At 39.2% G+C, this 27956-nt stretch overlaps 1 protein-coding gene and 1 non-coding gene across 4 annotated transcripts; one reads left to right on the forward strand and one right to left on the reverse strand.

Moving 5' to 3' along the window:
- Positions 1-1621: 1621 nt before the first annotated feature.
- LOC116767799 (uncharacterized) lies at positions 1622-27415 on the reverse strand. Of its 3 annotated transcripts, none has more exons than XM_032658298.2 (6): positions 27284-27415; positions 13393-13472; positions 5868-5912; positions 5440-5619; positions 4948-5139; positions 1622-4724 (listed from the first exon to the last, which is right to left on the reverse strand). In XM_032658298.2, the coding sequence occupies exons 1-6, from the start codon at positions 27289-27291 to the stop codon at positions 2560-2562; spliced, it is 2670 nt and encodes an 889-aa protein (XP_032514189.2). In that variant the 5' UTR covers positions 27292-27415; the 3' UTR covers positions 1622-2559. The 3 variants fall into 3 exon arrangements, with proteins under 3 accessions (XP_032514189.2, XP_061383395.1, XP_032514190.2); XM_061527411.1 differs by lacking the exon at positions 27284-27415 and adding an exon at positions 16231-16247; XM_032658299.2 differs by lacking the exon at positions 27284-27415 and adding an exon at positions 13953-13970.
- On the forward strand, positions 18846-18927 carry Trnas-uga (transfer RNA serine (anticodon UGA)). Its single transcript has one exon. It is a non-coding gene; the product is annotated as a tRNA-Ser (tRNA).
- Positions 27416-27956: the final 541 nt, after the last annotated feature.

Genomic DNA, 27956 nt, shown 5'->3' on the forward strand with positions numbered 1-27956 from the left:
TGGAAATAAATTTCGAGATTAAAAATCTGAATACACTTTGAAAATGATAATAGCCAGTGAATATTATATTGCAATTTATTTCTAAAAGCGTCGACATTGCGTAGTGGAGGTCAGAGGGCGCACACTCGCCGCTGTCATCTGTGATGAGGCAATTGACACGTTTGGTAACATCAATTCTTTCTGCATTCCCTACGCCTGGCGGTCGGCGGTCGGCATCTCGAGAACACATCTGTGACCTGATCACCATAAATGAAAGCTAATCTTAGTATATTTAATTCAAATCAAAGCAGCCTTTATTCCATAGTCAGCGGCTGCGCTAAGGCGACCGAAATTTGACGGTCATTAGTTTAAATTGCATGTTTGAAAGTTAAGTATAGAAATAGTATGATTTGTATACTTACGGGACGCTTTACGCTTTAAATTATTCAGATTCACATTGAGACGCAACTTATTTCATTGACGCAAGTAAAATAAAAGGTCTCGTATTTTTAATAAAATAACAATGAAGTTTCATAAAGGCTGTCATATAACTTTTCATTACGTACAATATTTACTAATTAATTATATTTACTAATTCATTTCTCCATCTTTACTATCGAAAATTTGTAACATTATAACAGAGTACTTTGTAAACGTCGTGTCGAAAAATATTGTTTATTTCGGGGAAAGAACAGAAGTAATTAGACTTTTCTCGTAACTCAGACAAATCAAAAGTTTAAAATCCGCCTAAAGGAGAACCCGAGTATCGAGTGTGTAATGTGACTTAGTGCTTCAGGGATCTCCGTGTAAGTAATAGCGCCTGGAGAGTCAGCAGACGTAACGCCTCCGAATGTTTTTGCTCCTCTATTAAAAAAAATGTCAGTGTAGGGACTATAAGGTGTGGCCAGCAAATTGGAATCGATTTTTATTAGACAAAACCGTTCAGCGCCCGTGCCGGTGTGTGGCCGTGCGTGTGAGGGCCACAAACATGGCGTTTATAAATTATAACAGTTGAAAGTTTCACCGACTGTATTCAACAGAGCTTCAGCATTCCGCCACCGCCTTTATTATGTACATTTATAGGACGATTCAAATACGTATTTATATCTTATTTCAATAGAGAATAAAATGTGGTGTAAAAAGATTTGATTTGAATTATTAGGATTCAAGGGATGGAAATTATTCTGGTTTCAGACGTGTGGGAAAATATAAGATTTAATTTTATCGACAATAAAACTTTATTGTTGGTAATTTTGATACAAGTTAAAGAGTTTAGTTATTATTAAGTAGTTATATTTGCACCTTAAAAGATAGTTAAAAAGATTTGTTATTAACTTAGGTTAATACTTTTCACAGGTCAATAAACCTGAAAACCCCTGACCGCTTTATACAAAGCTCCCTAAGGCATTTTATTTCGCTTCGACAACTATTGAAATTTTGTATAAACATACATCGCTCGTGGCGCTTTGAAACTGCTTTAACAGATTATTATTTAAAAACATGTCCAATTGACATTAAGAATGTTTTATGTTTCTCATTACAGGATATTATTTGTTTGTTTTCATATCATTTTTACATTTCTCAATACCAATAACAACGCCTTTAGAATTATCGATCTTGTACAGGGAAAATAAAAAACAACTTCAGTCTAATTCCGTTTTATTTGTAAAAAAAAAACAATATTTTTGAATAAAATAAGAATGCACATGCCTTATTGCCCGGGAAAAGATACGGTCTTCCGGAGCAAGAAGAAGCATTGACGGAGCACGGGTGAGCGAAACTTACGGTACATAAACACAACGATAGGCTGAAACAAACACGCGAGAAACAACCCGCCGACAGACGCGCGGCACTACAGACCGACGGATACAATAGCTATACATAAATAATACGAATTTGAGCCTTCTCAGGAAAGTAATAGATTTCCTAAACTTGTAGATCTCAGAAAATTTATATAGAGTGCAATTAATATAAGAGTATCTTTTGTGCGATAACATACATACTAGTACGATAACGACCAGTCATAAGGTTACTCGTTTGTACCAGGTCGCAGGTCGCAGGTCGCTCGCCTGGACCGGGAGGATCCCTCTCAGTTCATTCTTCTAAATATATGCACGTGGAATGTTGCTACGAGACAGCGTCGTCTGAGCTTGGATAGCTGGCGGCACGAAGTGGCCCGCTGCCGCTCGTTGACTAGCTCAATTGTTTACTTATTGTCCGTGTATTCACGTTACACTCACTAAAATAAATAACTTACCACTAAAAAAGCTTTCTTAACTCTCATTAAACCTCGCTGTAAACGCCCGACCGGCGCTCCCACGGGGCCGCGCGCCGCTCTACGACGTCTATTATAAATAATTTGTCCAACTACGATACAATTAATAAATTCAATCGATTTTCTGGCGCCTACTTAACGTACGTGTATAAATATATCAATTGACAGACAATCGAATTAATCTGATATGGAATACATAAACTACAAACGTAATAGTCTCTACGTAACTTATAGTTTCAATAACGAAACTTAATATCTACCGAATACTAATGAGCTGCGACTCGGCCGAGGCCGCCGGCAGCAGGTTACTGCGCGGCGCTCGGCTCGGCTGTAGACCGTTCCGACGATTCGGACTCCATGAAGTGGACTTCTGTAGAGGTCTCGGCCTCTATTGAAGTATTGTTCTCGTCTTTATCTTTAACAAGCGCAGGATCGGCTGTCGTTCCGTCTTCTTCGGCGGAGGATTCGTCGCCCTTCAAGACAACCTTCGTCGGCCTCCTTTGTATGGTTGGTACGTATGATTGAGTTATAATCTCTATATCTTTTTTACCCGTTATTTTGGTGTTGTTTTCAACTTTGTCATCTGACACATTATCTATGAGGGTGCGGCGAGTCGTTGGTTCGACTTTATCATATGGCGGGGGAGAGTCAGTGATGGTGTCCGCGTCTTCTCCCTCAATTTCTACAACTTTTTGTTTAGAAACCTTAGTTTTAAACGGCACCTCAGTTATGGAGTTCTGATTCCAATTTTTATTTTTGCTCTTGTAGCTTGACGCTACATTGACTGGAATCAATTCCTCAGAATCTGAGATAGTTGTAGGTTTCAGTGTCTGTCGCTCGATGTCGGAGGCTTCTGTGTGATCGCTTATGGAAGCCACGTCACCAACTAAGTTTATCAGATCAGTGAGAACATTCGTTTTGCGCCCTCCCGATGGATCGATGAAAGCTGAGTTTCTGTCACTATCAGATCCAGGGTTTATTAACTCAACGGGATCCGTAGTAATTTCCTGGGATCCAAAAGACGTGAGTATAAATTCTGTAGTTTCTGAATTTTCAAAAGATTGGTCTTTTAATTCCATTGGTATATTTCTCGATACGGTATCAATCTCAGACTCGTTAGGAACAGATTGCAATGACGTTAATTCCAAAGAGTTCACAGTAGAGTCTATCGTATCGTTACGTTCCTTGTCTATTGTTTCGTGCGGATTCTGGTCACTGGTTTCTATAGGAATAGAACTAAATTCGGTTTGGGAAATAATGTCAGTGGATTTGGATAAAGAATTTGTCGTCTCGTCCGAACCCTTTCCATTACTTGTCATTAAAGATTCTGTGAACCCTTGGTCTACTTTAGGAGTAACGGCTTCACTGCTACTTGAACTATCGGCAAATTCTTCGGGGTTTAAGAATGTTCCGTTCTCTACCGCATATGACATATTTGTGTGCGTTGCAAGTTCTTTATTTTCTTCAGAGGTACTGAGAGGATATTCTGTTGAATTAACATTTTCGCTAGTAGAAGATAACACTGCAGGATTTTCAGTAACATCTAACAAATCTCCAGTTACCTCATCCGATATTAAAGAAGGGGCGTTTAAAATTTCAGTTGGTATTACAGATCGCATATTTAACATAGGATTATCTTTTGTGATTGGTGATGGTGTATTATCGATTAATCTATGCGTACTTGTTTCAATAGTTTCCAGAGAATTCTCTTTCGTGACTACAGCTGCACTAGAGATGAGATTTAGTGTTGTAGCTTCTTTGAAGATCGGTGCCTCAGTTACAACAGGGGATGCGACATTATTTACCTCATGATCCATGGCTCCATGCTCAATATCCAAGTTTTGTTCTGGTAATATTTCATCGTCGTGATTAGTCAATACTGATAAATCATCAGGTATCGGCGGGAAGGCGGGATTGTGATCGAGAAAAGACAAATCTTCCTCTTCCATTACAGGTGCTTTAGTAGTTAAAGATAACATGTGAGAGTCTGGCTCAGAAGGAGATCCCATCATTGCCACTACATTTGATATTTTAGAAAGTGCAAAATCTTCATTATTGCTGTCGACGGTTGACACAGTGATCTTTGTAGGCGTCCCGTCATTAGGATTATCGGAATTCGCTGGATTGTAGTTAGTAGGTATCTTAGACGATAATGAAACATCTTTTGTATCGGAGGACTCTTGTTTTGCGTCTGATTCTGTTTCATTGACATTCCTTTCAGAGGTCGCCTCTCGAGCTATCAGTTGAGATTTCGGAGATGTATATACTTCTACTTCTTCGATGCCAGGAGAAGGTAAAATTTCTTTAATTTTTACATCTGTTACAGGAATTTCAGACACAGGAGTGATTTCCTTTATAGTGATGACAGGCTTTGGAGGTTCCACCGGTTCAGCTGGTGCCATGCTACTCTCACCATCCTCCACAGACGAAACACTTGACGTTGAAGCCATACCAGGTAAAGATGTTACTCCTGAAACAAGAATCCCAATTAATTTAAACATTTTAAAGATAAATAATGTTAAAAAATGTTTTAATGACTTCAACCTTCTCAAGTTCCAAAATCAAAGACAAATAAAGCGACATAAATTTTATAAAAATTCTGGGATATTATCATACACACGAGTTATTAAAAAAGTTTTTCTATTTTAAATATAAACGGTTAAGATGATGATAAATATGTTTGAAGTGAGTACCTCTGAGCGGACAGTTGTCATATTCGGGACAGCAACGGCCAGGAACGAGACGCGGACGGCAGTCGTCTCGGAGGAAGCAGGCAATGCGTCGGCACACCACCTCCCCACCCTGACAGTAGCACACGCGACACGGGTCGTGAGGGTCCACCAGCTTTTCTCCGTTCCCGTAGATGCGGCCTTCTTGTTCGCATTCTGAGAATTTGTTTACGTGAAAGCTAATTTTGTTTTAACACACCTAGTAACTGCTCCGCCTAGCGGCCAAGAATTCGTTTTAAAATCAAGTTTTACTCGTTCTGTCATTTTATGGATTACTTAACATTTAATGACTAACGTTCTAACTAGAAAGTGATTAGATTATCTTATCGAATCTTATATCAGCGATAGGTGCTATGTTTAAAAAAGGTTTATATTATAAATAACTATTAAATAATAACTATGTAGTATGATGCAGCTCACCAATGTTCAGTGAACTGGACAATAAAGAGCACTCACCACATTGATAGGTCGGACAGCAGTGGTCGGGGCGATGGACGGCTTTGCAACCAGGACGAGGTTCACAGCGCTGCTTCTCACACGACACCTCCCCAGCAGAACAGGCGCAGCGCTCGCAGGCGCTGGATCCCGGGAACGAGTCGCCCGACATATACACCACGTCCCCGACTGCGCAGCTCCCTGGAATTACGGAATCACTTATAAGTTAGTGTCGTTACCATTGCAGCCCTCTAATTTATTGGAAATCAAGGCTTCCCATCGTCGCACACGTAGTGACATATATTGACGGTGTAAATTAACCGTTTCCTCATAAAATAAAATTCCTTTCAAAAATAATAGACCAGACAAACTTTAGTTTCTATTTGCGAATATGTAACAATAACTTCACTTCTCAGTCTTCTCACGCTTTGATATTAATTTAAATTTACCTTGTTTTAGTCCAATGTCGACCATCGTCACATTTGGTAGAGGACCTGAAAAAGAAAATAATTGAATTACGTCTCAGATTATATGAGGCATTGTACAGTGATAAATTGTAAGTTAAAAAAATTCGTGTAAATAAGTTGAAGCCTTCTTAGATATTTCCTTTCTTGAGTTTATCTCACAAAAGGACAAATGCTTTCTTCAGGAAAGCTTACTGGAAACTTGAATAAGTGGAGGTTGTGTTGAACGCACACATCAAACACGTCCGGGGACGTGTATTGACAGGCGTATCGAAGAGATTTAACAAATATAAATATTATGACGCTTTTGGGGTCCGATTATAACAATTTAATGGTAGCAATCTCTGTTTCATCTTAATGTATTAGTTTTCTAACATATTTTGTTACATCTTCTTAAGTGAAGGTTAATAAGTGATATAATGTTTGTTAAAATAAATCATATTAATGATTGTCCGCTGCAGTCTCCTCCGTATATTAGGTACGACTTGTTGATAATTTCAAAACAGTTACACTAAAACCCCTTCTTTTTATTATATATATTCTCTTTACTTAACTTATTTTATTTTAAGTGTACATACTCGCATAACGTTTCCTTTCCATTCTGTACGACTTATTAAATGAGTAATATTTAACTTGAGGTGTAGCTTTGCGTCTCATTAATTTAAAATTTACAGTTATTCATTAATAAAAATGTTTTCAAATCATTTCTTCATTCGATTACCCTAATTTTTATTTGTAACTGTCAATCATCGCTCTCTCTGTTTTGGAATTGTGAGCGTATTAAATATCCCAGCTATCGAAATTAAAATATGTCTATTTAGTTTTTCTGACGCTGTTTAGATGCTTAAGCATTTGTCTGATTTTTTCCTTACGTAGTATATCGTCAAAGTATCAATTTACGTAACACGACACAGAGCCTACCCGTTCAGTGCAACTAGTAGAGTAACAATGCGTGTCCATCAATAATACGTAAGACCGTACTCAGTGAATTGCTTCACACAGCCGTGTAGTAGCGGCTCCGACACACGCGGCCGGTCGGTCGACTGTGACTTGCAGTGCAAGTGGTAAGTGGTAAGCGGTGGCAGCAATCCTCCGTCTCGTTACGTGGTCCTTATATAACACGTCACATTTTGTGGTAAACAAACAAATTACTCTTAATAGCATTTTATTAATCGTGTTGTCTGTGTAGCGACTAATGATAAGTCTATGAAAGTATAAAGTTTGAATACAGTTATATGTACATTATTACTGAGCATCTGCGTGGTCAGAGATCAACTGCCGGTGTCCCGACCCTCTCAGTGGTATAACTTCCGGAAATTGTAACTTAAAGGGAATTTGAGTCTTCTCACGATACCGACATGTTCTGTTAGCGTTACTAAAGATCTTCTAAACAGAAAATAGGATAATATAACAAAGAGAGCATATTGCATAGCTCCCTTGAAACCTTGTGTTAGAGACAAAATATATTTTTTATAAAGTTAAAATAAAATAAAGTACAGGAGCCAGAGAGTGTTGGTTATTGAAATAAATTGGCTGCTGATTGAAACGTAAAATATAAACAAACTAAGCGAAACGGAGACCTTTTACAGAGCTGTATTAAATTAATAAAATTAGGGCTTGCAAAAAAATTACTTTATTTTAACTTTTACTTTGTATCACAGGTCCGGTGAGCTGTCTCAATAGCTATACACAGTTGGATGGATTCAAACATGACTAATTAGCAATCACTGTATGACGGACAGTCGTTACGTCTCATCGTCGGCATCACATCCAGCATCATACTCAGAAGCTGGACGATTTCATATCATAATAACCCTTAATATAAACATTAACACGTGATCATTGTTGTAATGTAATTATGATAAATGATTCATTATTATAACCAGTATCGTGAGTTATAACAAATATATTAGCTTAATTCGTTCCAGTTCATTCATACGAAGGAAAACGAACGATTTAAAAAGTTGAAACTCAGGTAGTGATTCAAATAAAGTACACTTGAATAAAAGTTGCAAATACAATGACACAGTCGGTCATAAAACTTTAATACCTATTCAATTAGCGTATATTGACCGTTTCATGTTGACGCAGTTGGGAGATATTCAACGAGCAAGTCGCAGCTCTAGACATTTCTTGATAAAAAATCAAACAAAGTTGAAACAACACGAACCGAGGAAGTAAACAAACAAGTGGAGAAGAGGTCATATATATACAACAAGCAGAGGGTGTCAGATGTCGGGTGTCGGATGGCTCGTGCTGGGTGTCAAGAGGTCGACATTGAGGCGACCTCGGCGGGCCCGACCCGCCTCCACACAACCTCAACCCTACCCCAGGAGTGATCCCATTCCAATAAAATAAAAAGTTTAAAGCTGCGGCTGTCTCGTTATAATAACGGTCAGACTCAAGGTTTTTATCACACTTGCGGATAGCATTAACGTCAATACTAAACAGAGTCTTCCAGAGGTGTAATCAGTTGTAACAGCACTCGTCTTCATTTATATTACTTGTTAAGGTTATATTTTAAATTTTTAAACGGAACAGAATTATTAATGCGACAAGTCACAGATGAAGTGTAGTCACGGTTTAAATTAATAAACGATTTGAAACACAAAATAATTTATTGAAGGATGTCTTAATGTAGCTCCGGTGATGTTCCAACGAATCTTGTTCATTGTTCGCTTAAAACTTTGATATGAGAAAATGTATGTCTCTAACATGATAATAGTGTGGTTTAAATTACACTGGAACTATCAACGTAACAAGAATGCCAGGCGTTATTATCGTTCTAAACATTTCACTCTACTGTCCCATCCGCTAAATAAAAAGTGTATTAGCGAAGGGAAACAATATTCTTATGGTAATCATACCGTGAAGATCTCTATTACATAATGTTAGGTAGCATATGCTTCACTGGGATTCCAATCAGGGCCTCGTTATTCTGCTCACCCCCAAAATCTAATTATATCAGCAGGTCGTGTGCGCTGCGGCCGCCAGCGGTGCCGAGGATGCCTTAACGCGAGCTGGTCGTCAGTGGACGTATCGACTTACACATTATAAGCAATTTCACGCACGTGTTCATGTTTTACTATTCTGCAAACATTTTTATACTGCCATAACTCTTAGAGCGGGTCTTTTTGTATTCTGTGATGATTCAACAGCTTCTCGTATTTCATTCTAATAAACTCAGTGTGATCCTCATCATCATATAGAGAGAGACACATTATTGGAGACATCTCAAATCTCCTAGAAATAAGAGTGTTGGAGTTTTATAATGAGTTTGTTATAAATATAAACCATAATAATAATAATAATAATTGGATCTTCCTTAATGTAAACTGAGAACGCCCGTCTATGATTCACGTGTCGTTTGCCGTCGGATCGTCCTCGTGTCGGATCGCCGCCGTGTCGTATTCACTCAAAGGTCACGTTTTTGCGTTCTCTGACAGAGTCGACCTCTACGATTATCGTTTTCGAATACTTTATTGATAAAAACATTCGACATTATGAATGTTCTAACACGTTTACACCAGTAAAGGATACCAATTAAAATGATGTTATCACATTTATAATTAACGAGCGTCTTAGATAGCGTCAGATATATATATAATAAAGAACAGTCAGTCGTACGAAGTTAAATAAGAACATGTGAAAAGTATTCAAAGAACTTCATAAAACAAAACATCGGCCGGTTGTGCGGAGGGCTAGGGCCCGTGACCGTACTCATGTACCCTTAACGTAATTAACGTTAATATTAAGGAATTGAGCGATTTCCGTGAAGCGGATGAGTAATGTGGTTCAGGGTCGCGCTTAAATAATTCAGAACGGAGCGTCTCGTCAGAGATGCGCGTACGGAACGTGTTGTATCATCCCAGGTACAAAAAATATAACAAAATGCGTCGTTAAAATTCATACGCGAGGTTCTACTACCGCGATCCGATACTGTAGACTATGTATAAGGATGTTAAAATAAAACGCGGGACAGAAATATACATTTCTTTGTTACTATCAATAGTGAGGGTGCTTATTTTTGTTTGCCTTGAGTAACCATCGATGTATGTCCGACAACACAGTGACGTCTAACCCTGCAAGGACCACACGGAGGTCCTAGACACAAACTGTCACGGCAGCGATCGATAACACCCTCACACCCTCACACCCTCACCCTCCACCCTGAACCGGTCGCCGCTCGCTGTTCGCGGAAGTCATATTATTTACTAGACTCTGCACATTAACACACAAGCGGCGCTCTATTAATATACTCTATGCAAGCTATCAATAATTCACGACGCATTTTAATTAAAATATTTGAAATGCAATAAAAACATTTCAATAAAATGAAAATGTCAAGATAACATAACGCATACATCGGCGCGGATCGCACACAGACTCCGATCTTGTTTTTATTATTTTACTTAAAATAGCAGCTCATAAGTCGGACGTAACGTGTCGTCGGCGCGTGTTTTAAGAACACTTTTTATGTTTGTTGTGACGAACCGATCGATGTTTTGTTTCAGCCTGAAGTCACTTTGTGCTGATGCTTCAGTCATTTTCGCATCGGCTTCAGCTATTTTGTTGTCAGTTCAGAACCACCCCTTTAATATAGCCGAGCTTGTTGATGTAGTTTAAAGCTGGATATTCAATCATAGTAAAGTGGTCGCCTCCCGTTATCGAATTTATCGTTACACATAAATCATATAGTACTTATAAAGATAGACCCTGTGTACACTCTGACCACGCGTTTCTACTACTTTAAAACTACAATTAGTCGGCTATGGATACATCTATAATTCTATACCATTTTTACGTCAGAACACACAAGTTCAACAATAAATAATGAAAGTTATGAATATATTATTAATATTGATTTAAATATTTTATAAATCCCAAGTAAATTATTTTATTGTTACTTCTTCGTAGTCAATCTCAAGTGACCTAAATAGACTCCCAACTCCTCTCGAGTACGATCCGTCGGGTCCAAGTACCTACATATATTTAATACTCAAATTTTCATTATACCGACATGACTCGAACGATTTCCGAGTATTATATTCTCCGCAACTTTATAAAATATAGTTAAAGCGATGTTATATTTGAGTTGTAAATATTTGACGGATACAAAGTTAATATTAACTTACAAATATTACAGATTATATAAGTTGTATGACGAAACAACGCCGGCGCGGCGTGAGGCCACGCGACGGACGAGACGCGCGGGAAATGAGAAATGAAAAGTGAAGCAAGCCCATACTGAATGAAGACTGCACTCGTAGTTCCGAGATACTTAAAAGAGACGTTTAGAATGAAAATATTAATAAGAGAATTACTGTCATCCATTGTGTGTTACGGAAAGTATTGTTGTAATGAAGGTGGTAGTGACGTGACACACACCAATGGTAAGTTAAACGTATGAGTCACCGCGATCCCGGCCCGGGGCGGTCCGTCCCGGCCTGGTGCATTCTGTCCCGGGCCGGGTCGGTTCGTCGTAAAGTCCTCCGTTCAGCGTGACGACACGACAGCTACACGGAGCCGGCGTGGGACGTGACCGGGGAACACTCCCAGCCCTCACATTAATAATGTTGTCAACGAACGACTTTAAGTGTATTGTTGGTTTTATTATATTTATAATTATTACACCGACGTCTGACAACACTCAGCTGACGAGTGACGAGTGACGAGTGTATACAACAAAGACAAAGAATTGATTCTCCTTACTTATAAATAAACATATTTGTTTCTCTTATATAACAAAAGCAATTATAACGCTATCCGGCATAATAGATGTACGACTCCGTCATACGAAACTATTTAATATACTTTAAACGGACCTGCACCGTAATGTGGCTCGCACATCTCAATATCACACGAGAATTTCGTCCCGAAACTCCTTCAGTTCAGAGCCGGCGGTTGGTGCCATATAGAAGTCTGAAGCACGCAACATAATAATCAAATCCCTTTGCAAAAGGAGAGGGAGTCGCGACTAAGAGTTAGTATGTACATAATATCGATCAACCGGAGCAAAATATCTATTAACAGGTCACTGGTCCTCTCATATTTTAACATTACATTATGAACTCATGTTGACGGACTGTTTCCTTTATTCTTTGTGTGTGTATGTGTGTGTGTGTGTGTGTGTGTGTGTGAGAGAGAGAGAGTGTGATATGTCTTTAACTGAAACTAATATTTATGGGTGTAGTCCTCGTATTTTATTATTTTAATAACTACATCCTCCCGTCGTTTCGGTTACTTTGGAGCAACCGTGATCTCGGGCAGACGAGATCTGAATGTTACATAAAATAGTCAATGTAGTAATCCGAAAAATATAAGTTCCATTTAAATGAATACTCGCTAAAGTCTTAGATCTCATCAATGTATACTTGTGTGTGTTTTAAAGGTATATGACAGTATCCTCTACAACAACACTCACAAACCGTAACATTTTATCCTTCATTATTTTCCTTAAATGTTAAACTTACACTATTGAGTCATTTATTCTGATATTATCCTGAAACTCTCCCGCGAGCTGAACTACCGAACATTAATTAAGTATGATTGTTGTTTAACTTGAACGGCAGTTACCCTTAGGCCCCAACCTCCCCGCGGTCCGAGCTCATGATCGTCTCCAGATTTCCTCCGTCTTAAATAACACCCCCTCCATGTCACACAAACGTCACGTCTAATGACAATTACTTCAATTATATTTAGAATGTACTTTACGGTAACACTTGATTAGGGGCCGTGTTAAAGTACAGACCGTACACTGTTTAAGACTACGTTGTCAGCTGTACACCGGTTTTTCTCTTCACAGCTTGATAACTTAATAAACATGGCGTCTCTTAAATATCCTTATTTTATTGTTTCAAAAGTACTTCGGCATAAATATTTATTTTAAGAATCACGAGGAAAATTTTGAGATCTTTTAAAAAAATTGTAAATTAATGTGCCCAAAATACATCGAGTTTTGTCACAAAAGACAGAATTTCTAATAATGATTACTCCATATTAATAATACATATACGAGTTTGTCTCTCTATCTTGTCAGTTTTTAATGATTTTATTAAGATATTGAAACAAGTTTTTTTTCGTCGCACGATAGGCACTACATTTATTAACGTTTTACTCTTTATATTATCTGTTGTTTTGTAAAAACTCACAAATTGAAGGCCAAATGGAACATCCACTTTTGCTCAAAACAAAGCAGAGACGATGCCGATCGTTGGTTCAATGCAATATTTAATAATCGAATAAACAGTTTGGTGATTTGAGTTTTCCTAAAGAACTTGTAGTCACTGTGTCCCCTAAATACTATTCATGTTCAATGAGTGTAAGTAAAGTAAACATTGTTTCGTTACCGACAGCGAGAACACTGATTAGCAGTTAGTCAGTCGTTACTTTGTACACACCACACCACACCATAACGCGCGCATATTTCCGACCGCTGCGTGCTCAACGTCACTTTAATACATGAACGTGCTCATTACGCCTCGCTATCGATAATAACGTTCGGACTCACCTGCGTTACTTAATGCCAGGCTGAGAGACACCAGCAGCAGGGAGATGTGGACCCCAGAAGACGACATGACGCCCTTAGATCTGAAACAGTACGAGAACGGTTGAAAACATGCAGAGGTATCGTGTCTCGTTAATGATGATGTCGTCTGTAAAAGGGACAAAGTTATTATTTAATTTATAACCGGATGTTTATAAATAGACGTCATTTAAGTGTATGCGATTATTCAGATACGAAGATATGATATTTAATTTAAAAGCATTAATAAACATGGCCTCATCTCAAAGCAAATATCGCCATTACAGCGGGCAAGATGTAAAATATGATTACTCAATCAATGAAGCGACGCCATGTAATTACATATACGAGGGAGGATTCAGGCCGTGGGAGAAACTGGATCCCGGAGGATGCGGCGCAAAAAAATATAGTCAGGAGGAGGCAGGCGAGGGCGGTCAGCGACCCGGCCGGCGCGGCGGTCTAGACTCTAGACCAGCGCCACGGTCTAGGTCGACGTGACGTGAGCCTGCACCGGCCACTAACGTGTCCTAAGACTATGTAATTACTTTTTATTGGCCGGCCAGTTAAAGATGTAATAGGACAGAGCGAACCGGCCGCACGCATTCCTGCCCAGAGCGGCGCTCCGTCACCGCACTCACTCGCTTGTAGGAATAAACAAAGTTTTTGTTGTGATGTATTCACGTTTCATTTGTATGGAAGTCGGTCGACGATGAACTCCGGCCGCTTGTATATAATGATCAGCGTCATTACACAGACGGCGTCCATCAACACGTATTTACCGACATGTGGATGTGGCGGACTTCCTCGATGAATTAATATAATAATCTGCGGACGAGGTCTCGCTACCACAAAAAACCCACACATTTAGAAAGTCCGATCTCCGAGTCGCTCCTCCGATCTGTCACTTTCCAATTGGGATAACGATGTGAACGGGGTCGGATCCCGCGACCCGAACGATCAAATATATATAAATGTAACAATTGCACAACGGGGTCACATAACGGCCGAGACACACTACCCACCGTCCACCGACTTGAGCGAGTATCCGATGTTTGAACCGAACCGAACTGTTATCAGTAACGAGATGTATCTGACGCTGTTTATAGTGTACATAAAGTAAACAAGCTTGACGACACTGTGACCACAGAGAACGTGAAACATACCTACTGTACGTTATACTAGTGTGTCGAGTAGAGTAAAGTGTCAGCGTCGGAGACGAGATGGCCGGCACCGGGTCCGAGCGGTAGTTATTTTCCAATCGTTTCGTTCCCAATTGAATAACAGCCGGCGGAGACCGACTGCCGCAACCTTCCGTGTGAAAGTTCATGGGTGACCGATGACTCACTCACTCACTAACTCGCCGACTGGCTACCAGGACACCTCGCCGGGGAGGCTCCAAGGTCGACGCGGCGCAAGGTTGACGGCTCTTACTACCTTATTACTTACATCGCACATCCGAAATAAACTAATTGGTACCTACTTATAGTCATATGTATTAAAGAAAGTCTGCCTATAGCATCGTTATTTACTTAAGTTCTGTACGGAAGGAATTTTTCATCTAAAGAGAATTTTTCGTGAATTAGTTTTAAAGACAAGTGTATTGTCATAATATATAGATATGTACATAGAGCTTCATACGTCTACGCACACCACTTGTATTTATAATATAACAGTCGAGATGTGGGTTTACGTCCCGCGGCTATGATAATGTTATCGATATCCTTATGGTTGAAGATAAATTACGTTTTGTTTATTAATAAAACTACACAGTCAATACAGAGAGAGCGACGAACGCGCGATATCTCGAGATTGTTCAGATCGTTTCCTTACCTGGCTCGTCCCACATTCAGATTCGGCTTGGGTTCATTCGGACGCCAGTTTTAATACCGTTCAATAAGGATAATTTTTTTGTCAATTTGCGACACATTCCGAGATAGCGATCGCCCCCGAGCGTTGACCCAATAAGAGTCCAAAGAATCGACGAGCTAGCGGTTCTGGCGCCACCGTGACATCAAAACGTGGGCCTCGGATGTTTTTTGTTCAATTTAGTATTTTGATTAGATTGCGGTCCGATTGGTTTTTTCTGTTGGTCTTGTCTCGGGCGGGTTGATGTTCTCTCTCGTCAGCTCGCAGTATCTTTTTATGACTCAGTTTTCACGCGCCGGAGTCACGTTATTAGAGTAACTTTACCTTAGTTTACTTATATTAGACTAGCACTCGTTACTGACACACAGACTGGCGAGTGACGTCATCGACGTTGGACGAACGTCTATCCTAACATGGGTCATCCTTGTAGGAGTAAATGTAGTTTTTCTCAAGTTTATTTATACGAGACAAGTTCGATATACACACTCCTCGGCGTGTCTCCGCTTCGACTATTATAAAATGTGTATTTTATTTCCACCGTAATTAATTAGCTCGAGTTGGTATATTTTATTCCAGACTCCAATCAATCCTTATTATTATTTTTTTATTTTATGGGACTAACAAACAATTTTAGGTTGACAAAAAAATATGCATTCAATGTTAATATATGAGGAGTTGACGTCAATAATCTCTTGAGTCATGGCAGTTCGTGACCATATTTTTTTTCACGTGTCGATGTAGTATTTGTCTGTCAGAATAAAGTTTAAAGATAACTAGGAAGTTCTCAGTCGACTGCTAGACTACACATAAACATCTTATAAAATAACTTGTCATGACTACACACACGTCACCAGACGAAGGAACAAATGAATTACGAATGCCTCTCGTAATATTGTTAGAACATTTCCTGACAAACTCTCTCTTTATGGCTGTTGTGTCTTGTCACTGTCCACTTACTTCTATCCTCTATCCTCCCACAACAGGTCTCTTCTTCGCTCCTAAACCTTGACCAGCGACGTCCTCGGCGGCTCTCTCGCCACACGTCAACCGCGTTACAATAGATGGAAGCGCGGTACAGTTTGAACGAGTAAATTAACTTTAAACGACATTTCCGACACCAGAAGAAGCTGAACAAGCAAGACGTAAAACAAACACGCCGTATTAGCGTGACGCGCGCTTAAAACACACAATACATTGTGAACACATTCGACACAGACAATAGTCATTGTCTTGTGTTCTACTAATTGATCTGTAACCAGGCTTTATTTATTTTATTTTAAACATGTATTGTTCCCACTTAATTTAATACGTGTACCGCTTGTACAGTGGCACTTCCCTTTGACCGCCATTTTATTTGATATACAAATTGAGGGATTTTTGTTTTTAAATATACACTAATGCTTATGAAGTTCTTGAATGTCATTAAAGGGGATGCCAGCTAAAACATTTATCTGAAGATCATTGTTTGAGATTGTTACAGCTCCCTCACAACCCCCACAGTTACATCGAACAACACGCTTGATACTCTTACGAGTAATATTGCCCGTTTGTGAAAGTCTAACAATCTCACGATTTGACCCCTGACCTTTTATTGACCACAATATAGAGCATAAAAAAATCGGAGTAATTTTAAATCTATCTGTTGGATATTTTCATTATTTACATTCTACCATACACAAGGTCTAACTCTTGTGGATTGGGAGACTTTAAGAATAAAGTCAGTATTAATTCATGCACGAGTTGAGCTCACACGAGTCTTCGAGAATGTCATCGGCAGGAATAGAGTCGAGTAAGGTGACTCTGCGGAGCATTACAGACTCCTTCAATGAGAACTAGATGAGGAATATGGCAACCAGTGTGACGTCCTGGTGCTATGACATTTGAGATGGATATCAGGAGACATTTGATAATAATTTTAAAAGTGATAAAATGTATCGGCTACTATATATAGTCTATGAGTATTACATCTGTATCTCAGTCTGATATTTTCCAACATTTACTATGTTTTATATTTTATTGTTTATATAAAAAGTCATTCAAAGGATCGCAAGTTGTGTCTCAGACCTCTCTATTCATTTAAACTTATCTTTTCTACAACGACACTGTTTATCTCACGAACGATCTTTATAATGTATAAATAGTCATTGTTCTAAATTTATTTATGCATCTCTAAGAATCTCTTTACGGCGGAACGACGGGGAAAGAGCTTAGTGGGAAAAAGGAATACAATCAAGATACAAAATGACAACTTTATAACAAGAAGCGCCTTACGAAAAATACGACCTGTGACCGGCCCAGCTTCAAAATATGTTGTCGTTTGTTTTGTAAACGAACAGGCGCAGGTTTAACGTCCGCCGCGGAGTTGTCAATGACCCAGTTAACTCGTCACATCTAGTACGTACCCGATACACCAAACACATCAAAATACCGACCTAACATACCAACATGATCCTTTCTACACACTAACACGGACTACAATGGCGTATAGAATTATTAAAATCGCAAATCATTGCCAACACTGAACAATGATTTTATTGTGAAAGTACAAGCTATTATGATCCTTGACCCGATGGCGAGATGGGTCCGTTTCGCGTGATGTCTTCGTCAAATCGCATACCTGCCCTTAGCCACCGTTTAACAGACATCTGCTTATCTAAAGATTAGTTAAGGGGCTCGTGGAAACTTAATTATAACATATGACGCATAACTCTAACTATTAAAGATCCCGAGGAGATGTTGCGCTACGATTCCGTTGTTCCGGGACCAAGGTGCCATGACGAGGGCGCAGCGTGAAATTCAGTTACAGAAGTAATTGTTCAAAGGACGTCTCATATCGCTAAACGTGCGGAGCGCACGGAGGTGCTCGAGACTGTAACGAATCGATGTGATATTTATTAGTTTTGGTAGTTCTCATACTAATTATAATAGTTTCCATTCTCTGCTGTAACGTGACGCATTCAGCAGCTATTCGATAACAAAAAACAACCTCGCCACGGATTCTCCAACTAATACATTACTATAAATCCAAAATATATAATGAATATAAAAATGTTGATGTAGTTAGGTAAATTAAATGCTGATACGATTACTTAAACTAGACAGGATAAAAAAATAAAAATAAAGCATTGATCAAACACACGAGAGGGCGCTGTCGAAGACATTGTTTATGGTCTTCAATGGAACACTAACGATTAACGAATATTAAACAAATAACGACAAAGGACTTCTAATAATATGTTAATTATTGTTAACAGCTCTCACTTAAACGGCAGCCAAATTATTTTTAGATTATTAAAAGTAAAGTAGGCGATTGCATTTAAATAGTTTTACACTCGATCGAGCGACGCCGTGGTATTGACCATAAACATTCGTTTATGTATAAACGTAAATGTCAAATACTTAATACAGACACCAACAAAAATATCAAAAAAAGAAATTTTTAATAATAAATAACTGGTAAGAAATACATATCTGAAGCCGGCGCCGTGTACCTACGACATAATCCACTTCCAGTCTGCCAAATCTAAAAGGTGACGTATAGCCCGTTCGACAATTTCGACTCGCTGCTAACAGCTGAGGTGTCCGAGTGGTTAAGGAGTTGGACTTGAAATCCAATGGGTTTTACCCGCGCAGGTTCGAATCCTGTCCTCAGCGGAGACTTTTTTTATATTTTTTAAAACACTTTTTCTATAGATATCAATCAGCAAAGTAATTTTGGTTCTTTTCGACTATATTATAATATATTTTTTTAATTTAATAAATATTTTTGTATTATCACACTCTTCGTGTTTGAGAACGTGACGTTGACTGTGACGCTGTATACTGTATGTACCTATTTGGTCATTTTCTCCGACATTATATCACTGAATTATATACTGATTGTGTTTCTTTAAATGACTCACTCTACATTACACCGTTCATCATATACAATGATCTCCATCAATCCATAGATTATATATTTAAGTTTATAAATTAGTTACAGTTATTTTCCATTGTATGTAGTACACGTTCTGAGCTTCTTCACAGGGTTTGAAGTGTCGAGGAACGTGGAGTAACAAACAAACAAAGTGGACAAAGAATGTATTATTTTTATTCGGAAGTAACGTTTGCAAAACGAGAGTTCGATCGGGATGCAAGGTGGAGGGTTTGTTATATAGAGCTGTTTGTCTATCACGAGGCAAGTCACACTTCACACTCTAAAGTTAGCCCCAAAATGTTTTCTATTAGACATACCTCTGTCCGTCCGTGAGACGTGTGCGGTGTGGTGTGTGTTTGTCAGGACGCGACCTTCGGTGTCGGACGATAAAGGAATTCAAAGCGAGCTTCATAAACACCTCTGGTTTTCCTTTTACACAAACATTCAATCGATAGCCGACGACTCACGGTGACAATAAATTAATGACCAATACGTAACGTCTGAACTATCTTTATATGAACTGTTAGGTTGTTATTAGAGGACCTTCTGATGTAGCTGCAGTAGCTGCTGGTGTCTGAGGAACAGCTGAACCTGTCCTGCAGGTCAGTATGAGCAGCACACAGTGATGTTGAGGACGTCATTTATTACAGATTATTCAACCCTTATCGTGTACGCTCTTCTCTAGGAATTGTAAATAGTTTCTGATACTATATATGCACATTTCTAATTTTGGAAATGAAACGTCAGGAAACTAAGATGTAAAGACTAGGAAATGTTCTTATGACACAGAATCTTGCAAATATTATTGGAACCTTTAATTATACAAAAAAACTCGATAGAACCCTCTGACTGAGTTGTGTCGGTTCCTATAGGAATTAAATAACTTCAGTTAGAAATGAAGTGTACATTTTTATTGACTGATTAAAGTACTAAACGTTTATGTGATGAAGGTAAACGGTTTCAGAACATTGCCATGAAAGAGATTAGATAACATTGTAAGAAAAATTAGAAATGAAAAGGAGTAAAACCTCCGACCGAGAGAGCGCGTGTTGTGTTGGACGGTCCACGCCTGTGACATAATAATTTAAAACAAAGGCTATCCGAAGGCGACTTTATTTAGTGGTCGAGCCATTAATATCTAATAATAAATTGACATTGATCATATTTGGGAGCGCTAACTGCCAGGAAAAGCGTCAAACTCTACCTAAACACGTAACCCCTATCATGACCTCTTAACGTACTAATTGATAGATCTCGAGCGTGTGTAACAAAAAGAAACAACCCGCTCGTAACTCGACTGTTGTCTTCTGGAAATAAAAAAGTCTCAAGAAAATGAAATACAATAGACCAGTGACTTTAAATACTAGTGTTAATTTTAAAGAAAGAATATTCAGCAATCAGTTGTATGTAACCTGCACGGACGTATATTCTCTATCGGCTAACAATATTTCTTACAAATACATCTCTCACGCGTCATGCTGAAAGTCATTACTGTAAATTCCTTTCCATTTTACTGTTATGATATTCGGTACTTTTCCTCCGGTACGTAATAAATTGGTTATTAGTTCATTGTGCGAAGTCAGACGCCGGCCGAGGCGAAAGTGTCGCAGTCTCCGACCATCGCGAGCTAACGGTAGATCGCTGCACTGATGAAACGTTCCGATCCACGTAACGGTGCACCCGAAGATCGATGGTACCACCCACCCGTCAAAAAGGCCCTGACGTACGTTAATGCCAATTACACAGTCACTGCTGTCGGTATATGTGTGTCAGAATATTCTACTGACATGAATCGATCTATTGATAAGACGTCATAGTTTATTGAAGCTCTTCACGAAAAAATCCTCCATGAAATAAATGATCTTAACTGTAGATCATAAATAGTATTCATCTGTTATGTGAGTGCGAGTGAGTGACACTCTCAAACGACGCTGCATTAACGAACGCGTCACAAACAGTAATAACTAAACAAAAATGTTAAAACATGCAAAGGAAGGCCGTGTTAAAGTTGCTCTCGTTCCTGGTTACTGTTGGATGATTGTTTTGTTTTTAATATAAACACGGCCACCGAAACAAAACACAAAGCTTTGAACGATGCAAAGTGACCCGCTTTGTAAATAATTTGCGGTCGCTAATTACAGCGAGAATGAGATCAAACGACTCATTATTAATGACCTGACGAAGCTTTGACTTCGCTTATAAAAAAACAGCTCATTACACATTCAGTAAGGTTAGTGAAACACACAGAGAGTGATTAGACGTGGGATGTACACAGAAGTGTGTCAGGGAGCATGGCTGTGAGTGCGACTGACTGGCTGTGTTCGTTACACTGGACTAACCTTGAACTAGAAGACGATGAGGAGAATTGGGGTCAACTTTCAGACTGCTTCGTAGAAACGAGAATGGAAAAGAAATGACAAAAAATTTAATGCTTATTATTATCATCTCATTAAATTATTTTTACAGTTAATATAAGCAAAAAGATCAGACATTTAAATGACATGAACTTGCTATTAAGATTTGAATTTAATATAGAAGCTTAAAAATTACAACGCTTCGTAGATTAAAACAAACGCGACGTGTGACACTGACATTGTAACAGAAGAGATCAGAGCAATTAAAGACAACAATAAAAGGCGAAGACTAGAACGCAGCATCCGAGAGAGGACGGCACGCTCTCGTGAACATAGAGGGACCTTCAATAATCATTATTACCTATTTGTCATAAATCTTGGTCTTATTGAGACGTCTAGTATCCAATATCAAAAACTCTGACGTGAAATTACCAAGACATGTCGAGAAATCTTCTGAACAGGTTATGACAGCGACTATATAATTTTTATTAATATACCTGTAAAAAATATACTTGTCATATCAGGCACGAGCCGCGTTTAACGAGAGAAATATTAAGCTCAACGTTTCGTATTTAACCTAACAGAGACACAGGAGTTAAAACATACATTAATATATAATATTAGTATAAATTATACATTCGTATACTTTCATCAAACAATTCCATCATCAAGTATGTACAGTGTACACGCCCCTTTCACTCCATACAGTATGTACTTACCATTATTATACGTAATGACAATTGTTTAAATCAGAAACCAACAAAAAAATATCCAATTCAGTAAAGCAACGCGGTAGGTGTGTCCGAATCTGAGATATTTCCACAATGACATTGAATTTTTAACATTTACATGTTTTATATTAAAGACGACATCACGCACGCTTCACATACTCGATATGAGACAACGCCCGTACGAGTTAGAACCGTACATTTAATACATTTTGTAGAGATTAATCTAAATCACAATGAAAAACTTACTTTTAAAGAATATCTTACTTGTACAAGACAACGTAAAATCCAAAAAAAACCTAACTGTATTATCATTATGCGAAATTCCAACGAAGACGCAAAAAAACAGTTACAAGATCTTTAGAAGAATTTAGAGGAAGTCATCATGTCTGCTAGTTAATTACCGGTTAATGTGTTAAATATTAATATGAGTTAACAATATTAACGACGCTCATTTATTTTTATTATATTCATAATAATAAATAATGACAGACAAACAATATATCTGTTAAACATACACTACATAGAGAGTAAGAAAAGTAGTGGCTTCTTATAGGATGTAGCGAACTATTCCACAAGAATATTCGTACTAATGAGATACTGAGAGTTATTAAACTCGTATCAGCTGTAACAGTGACCAAGATCAGACTCATTCAGCAACAACGATATTATACATACGACTTCTCATAAATATACGACATAACCTCATTATCAATGGCGACTTAAAAAATTTGATCAATTGTGTATCGATTATAGAAATGTCCATGACGACAGGAAGTTTGTAATGCAACGTCTGATCTAAACGTATATATTTTAAACACTTATTTTCACCTCATTAGTAAAACATGCAGCAATATAATGTTCCCAGCAAAGAAATATATACATACTGTATATGTAATGATTTGATTATAATCAAAGAAGCCAGAGGCGGATTTGAGATTAATTTAAGATTTGAAGACAGTCTGACCTCAATAATAATTTATTTGCACAGCGGATTCTTGACATAAATTAACGTTGATCTGTTATCCGCACTAAATCACGAACTGCTAAGTGAAGAGAAACATAACAAATATTCCATAAGGAGCGCCCGCGTCCTCCGCACCTGCTCTATGAATCAATTACATCAATCGGTAAACAATGTACGACGGAGTGTACCAGAACCTTTGACAATAGCCTGCCAGCGCCGTGCAGTCCCCGTCCGCGGCCGACTCGCGGCATGTCGAAATGTCTTTCATAATGATTCATAGCTCTGTAAGCCATGAGTCAGTCTGCGAGTAACGGACGGACGCAGGTCCGTGGACGATAGTTGAAGTCGTTCCAACACTCACGACGGCAGAGATGCATCTTACAGCACTTGTATAATGATCGACTCGTCTATGATCTATACAGCCTCCGCGGTACGTATTAATATCGAGGTATGTGTGTATATAATGTGAAGAGACTTCCAATGTCGGAACTGGTAACACGAGACGTGAGCGCGGATGTTTGTTCACTGACCGAGGAGAGGGCGCGCCCTCCCGGTGACGTCACTCGCGAGAACCTCGTAGGAATTCTTGGTATAGCATCACAAACATTAAATCAACCAAAATATTACACATACGAAATCTCCATATAAGGGACACTTACGCTCAAAACGGCAATGTTTTCTTGAATTCTTAATAAAAAAACAATCTTTTGAATAAGTTAAACAGGTGCAGTTTATTTTTCTAAACTATCATTTACCTCAAACCAGTAAAATTCTAAGATTAAGAAAAAATCCAAGGAGATTTTAAAATATATGACGACTCAGATTGTGAGCAGACCAGATCTGTGAAACATGTTCGAATGAATTCTTTAATGTTGTCTCTCAACGAGTATTATACGAGGGAGGTTGGTCGGTGACATAGTTGTAAATCTTACTAAAGCCAGCAGCGCCAGGTCGCGATCAGTGCCGTGAGGTGTGCCGAGACCACATCCCCGCCGACCAGCCAAACCCTCCAAGTGACGTCACAGTAATATCCAGCTGTAGTGTCGCCACCATTAGCGGTTACCAAACACTTAAAATTCCTTGTATGAAATGATAAAACTTTTCCAATTATTTATGTATAATTGTTAACACGATTTGTATTTGAGTGTGCGCCTGCCCCGGAGCGTGTATGGGCATACAAAAAACGACTTTGCTTATTCAAAGCGTGTGTGCAAGGAAAGTGGAAGAGCTCCTCGATCTACATGCTAGCTCTCGTACCTTAAACTGACCCTTATATCTAGCCCCATAGGGCTCCATACCGGCTGCACGGAGCCAGCGTTAGGTGCCATGTTAATGCATGGTCTAAATATAGACAGCGATGGACAGCAAAGCCGCGACGGAAGACAAGCGACCAGCTGGTCTTTATTATGTCTCTATACCTTGTCGTCACCTTCGTATAGTCTCATCTCCAACACTGACACAAAAATCACGAATCCGTCAAGATCTAGGATTGGTCCATTGTTAAAGAGCACGAATGTTCCACTGGAACTGTTATAGCACTCAATTATATTATAATGATCTATGTAAGTGAGTCGAACGGTCCAAGTTGAGTAACTCGAATCGTACAAGGATATCGTCAGCATCTCGAATTTCTGCACATGAGGTAAAGATAATCATATAATTGTCGCGTTGCCAAACTCAGAGTGAACTAGACGTGATGGGTTGCGCAACCACGGTACTTTCACTTCCACAACCACGAGACTTTACATCCAGGGTTCACTGATGGCATTACGTTTAACATACTCTCTTCTCTTAACGGGATCCCTCGGATCTGACCACAGTCATCCATCTCCCATTTTTCCCTTTCGTTTGTGCCATAACTTTAAAACGTCAAATGTTCTTTAATTATAAATAAACCTTAATTAATTAGCCTCAACGTCATCTTCAGAGAAGTTATTTTAAGAGTTCCCAACAACTCCGGTAAATATTGAGCTGCTAAAAGCTCATAGAGCTTTGGCGCGTGCGAGTCAATGACCTAAGGTAAATTATGTCAGTCGTCTGTATGTCGGAAGACGTCGTTGATGCAAATATTACACTCATAATAACATTGGGAAGTGAAACGCAACGAAAACATGTGTATGACTATAATAAACAATATGATCTGGATGGAGGTTATTTAAAGACTTAAAGACCTGCGAGTATTTTCCCGCATTCATATTTATTATAGTTCGAGGTCGTACATATGCTTCGTTGCGTTTACTGTTGCCATCGCCGTCACGGCGTGATTGCAATTCAGACGGCACGAGCGAGCATACGAGACAAGCGCCAACTGGCTCCCACCTCCACCACCAGCTCGTACTTCGTCCGCTGAGCTTCGTTCGTAACGTGAGAAACTCTATCCCCTATATAACTTCTATCATTAACACCTCTACGCCGTTCCATAGTTTTCATCCTGCATATTGTTCTTTATCAAACCAGCAACGATGGAAGTCCGTCTGTCATGGCAGGGCTGCCGGTCAGACGGTCGGCCAGTCAGCCAGTAAGTCAGCTATCACGGACGCTCGCGATTCATTGAACGCGCGAACAATTACGTTGCGCAACGATTCTGTTACCGAGACTTGGTATTCACACGCCGGCCCGCGACCACCGAATGAATTATACCAATTTAATTGCATAAGCGATTTATAGTCCTTTGACTATGAGCGCGGTACATACATAGTTAAAAAAACTGAGGATTTCTTTTCGCTCACTTCGATTATACAGTTTGACCTGAACAAACAAAATGTAACAAAAATAATTATGAGAAACACCGTCACAAACGATTCAATCTAAAAATTCGTCGCGCAAATATGGAAGCGAATTAAAACATTAAGCCATTAGGAGAGCTACATTGTTATTTCTCTGTCAATTCAATAAGTCTAATGATTTCTCTTCATCATACTAAGAGCTCCTGGACGTTTCCTTTCCTCGGTGGGTCGAGTGCTCTCACAGTGGGGTCTGCCGCGGCCTCTCTCACAGAGACACTCGACTGTTGCTATTCTAGGACATCGGGATTACCTACATTGTTTAATACTTCGATTTCAACAGAACGTTAGGTTGCTTGTATGTTGCAAATGGAAATAAGTGAATTTTAATATTTTTAAATGTTCTCTGAGTGTTTTCATCGAATTTTAAACATTATATTAAAAGACCAACAGCAAAGACAAAAAAATCATTCAGTAACCGACCAAGAATGAATCTTTAAAGAGTGTTCCTTGTTGTATTTATGCAATACATTTATAAACATTTCCTATGTGAGTGTGCCGTGACCAGCGACCAGCGACCAGCGACAGGGACAGTTCAGTGACGTCTTACGAATTGATTGAATTGGAACAACATTATTGATGAAGGTTTCTCTCTTAGTGTATTAAATAAATTGACAGGACGAAATTAAATTATAGCGTTCCCTTTATTTTTTAGCATTTTGATTATTTCCACTCTAATATTGAATAAAACAAATAAAAGTCAGACGACGTTACACAGTCAGCTGTTCTGTTTGACAAAAGCGAGTCGCAGGCCTCGTGACTATATCGATGTAGCCGTGAAGCAGCGATCAGAGGCTGTCTCCAGGACGACAGACGAGTTGTTCTCGTGAACAGAACAACCCCATGACTTCTCATAAACAACAAATATCACAGTTTCTATGGTAGCCCGCTTACATTACTGTAGATTTAACAATACAATGCTCGGACTCGTATTTGTGATTCTCAAAGCAGTCATAACTCCTATGCTTATAATATTGTCATATAGCCCGTGATACGTCGTCCTACCCATCCTCCCTCCAGCCGGCCGCTGACCGCTCACCGTCACAACACTAACATGATACACAATACGGCCATGTTCATTAACGGAACGCATTCATTAAACTATTAAATTGTGTTTACGATTTCCTAATTCGCTTCGGGTTCGTAAATTACAATTCGCAAACAAAATCGACTCGAGTAACGAGACGGCGACTGATACAGTCCGAGTCGAGTATGAGTGTAACAACGAGCTGAGAGCTCGCCGGCGAGGAAGGCAGACTTACCGGGTCATGTCAGCAGCAGGACGAGCAGCGTGCGTAAGTCACAGGTCACAGCACACACGATGAGGAGTCGGAGCGCTCAGGACGCGGGCGCCATGGCGTGCGGTCGCGGCGAGAGCTGAGGCACGAGTGCGGTCTGCGGAGCGCGGCTCGGGGCTCGGGCGGCCGGGGACCGGGGCCCGGGGCTGCGGGGCGGAGCAGGCCTGGCCGGGCCGGGCCGGGCCTGGCCGGCGGAGGCCGAGTGCTCAGCGCGGAAACGGCCTTCCATGCAACGACCTGCATTTTGCGGATTTTGCAAACGGACTCATCACTCATCAGTTATCGACGTCTACCTTCATTATAATTGTTACTACAATTTTTATTGAAATTATAATCAGGACCTTTTCTTTCTTGGTTTCTCGTTTTATAGTTATAATGATACTCTTTTTAATATATAACATAAAACTATTAAAGTAAATGTCACTTTCTCTATGAACAAGTATAAATTAAGGATAACAGACAAGGAAAAATGAAATAAAGACATTAAATATGAGAACTGAGAATTTTGAAAAAAACTTAGTTAGACTCAAACCAATATTAAATGTACTATTTATATGTAGAAAAAATGACAACGTAATAAAATAATTAATGTTTGTTATGCGTTACAGTTACTAGGAGTACGGAGATTGAAGGAAGT

The sequence above is a fragment of the Danaus plexippus genome (assembly GCF_018135715.1).
Source record: "Danaus plexippus chromosome 9 unlocalized genomic scaffold, MEX_DaPlex mxdp_26, whole genome shotgun sequence".
NCBI lineage: Eukaryota > Metazoa > Arthropoda > Insecta > Lepidoptera > Nymphalidae > Danaus > Danaus plexippus.

Excerpts from the sequence above, each read along its gene's own strand:
- LOC116767799 (XM_032658298.2), bottom strand. Across the intron at positions 5,913-13,392 it reads CCTGGCATTAAGTAACGCAG|GTCCTCTACCAAATGTGACG; the intron begins GTGAGTCCGAAC and ends TTTCTTTTTCAG. Across the intron at positions 4,725-4,947 it reads TGACAACTGTCCGCTCAGAG|GAGTAACATCTTTACCTGGT; the intron begins GTACTCACTTCA and ends TTCTTGTTTCAG.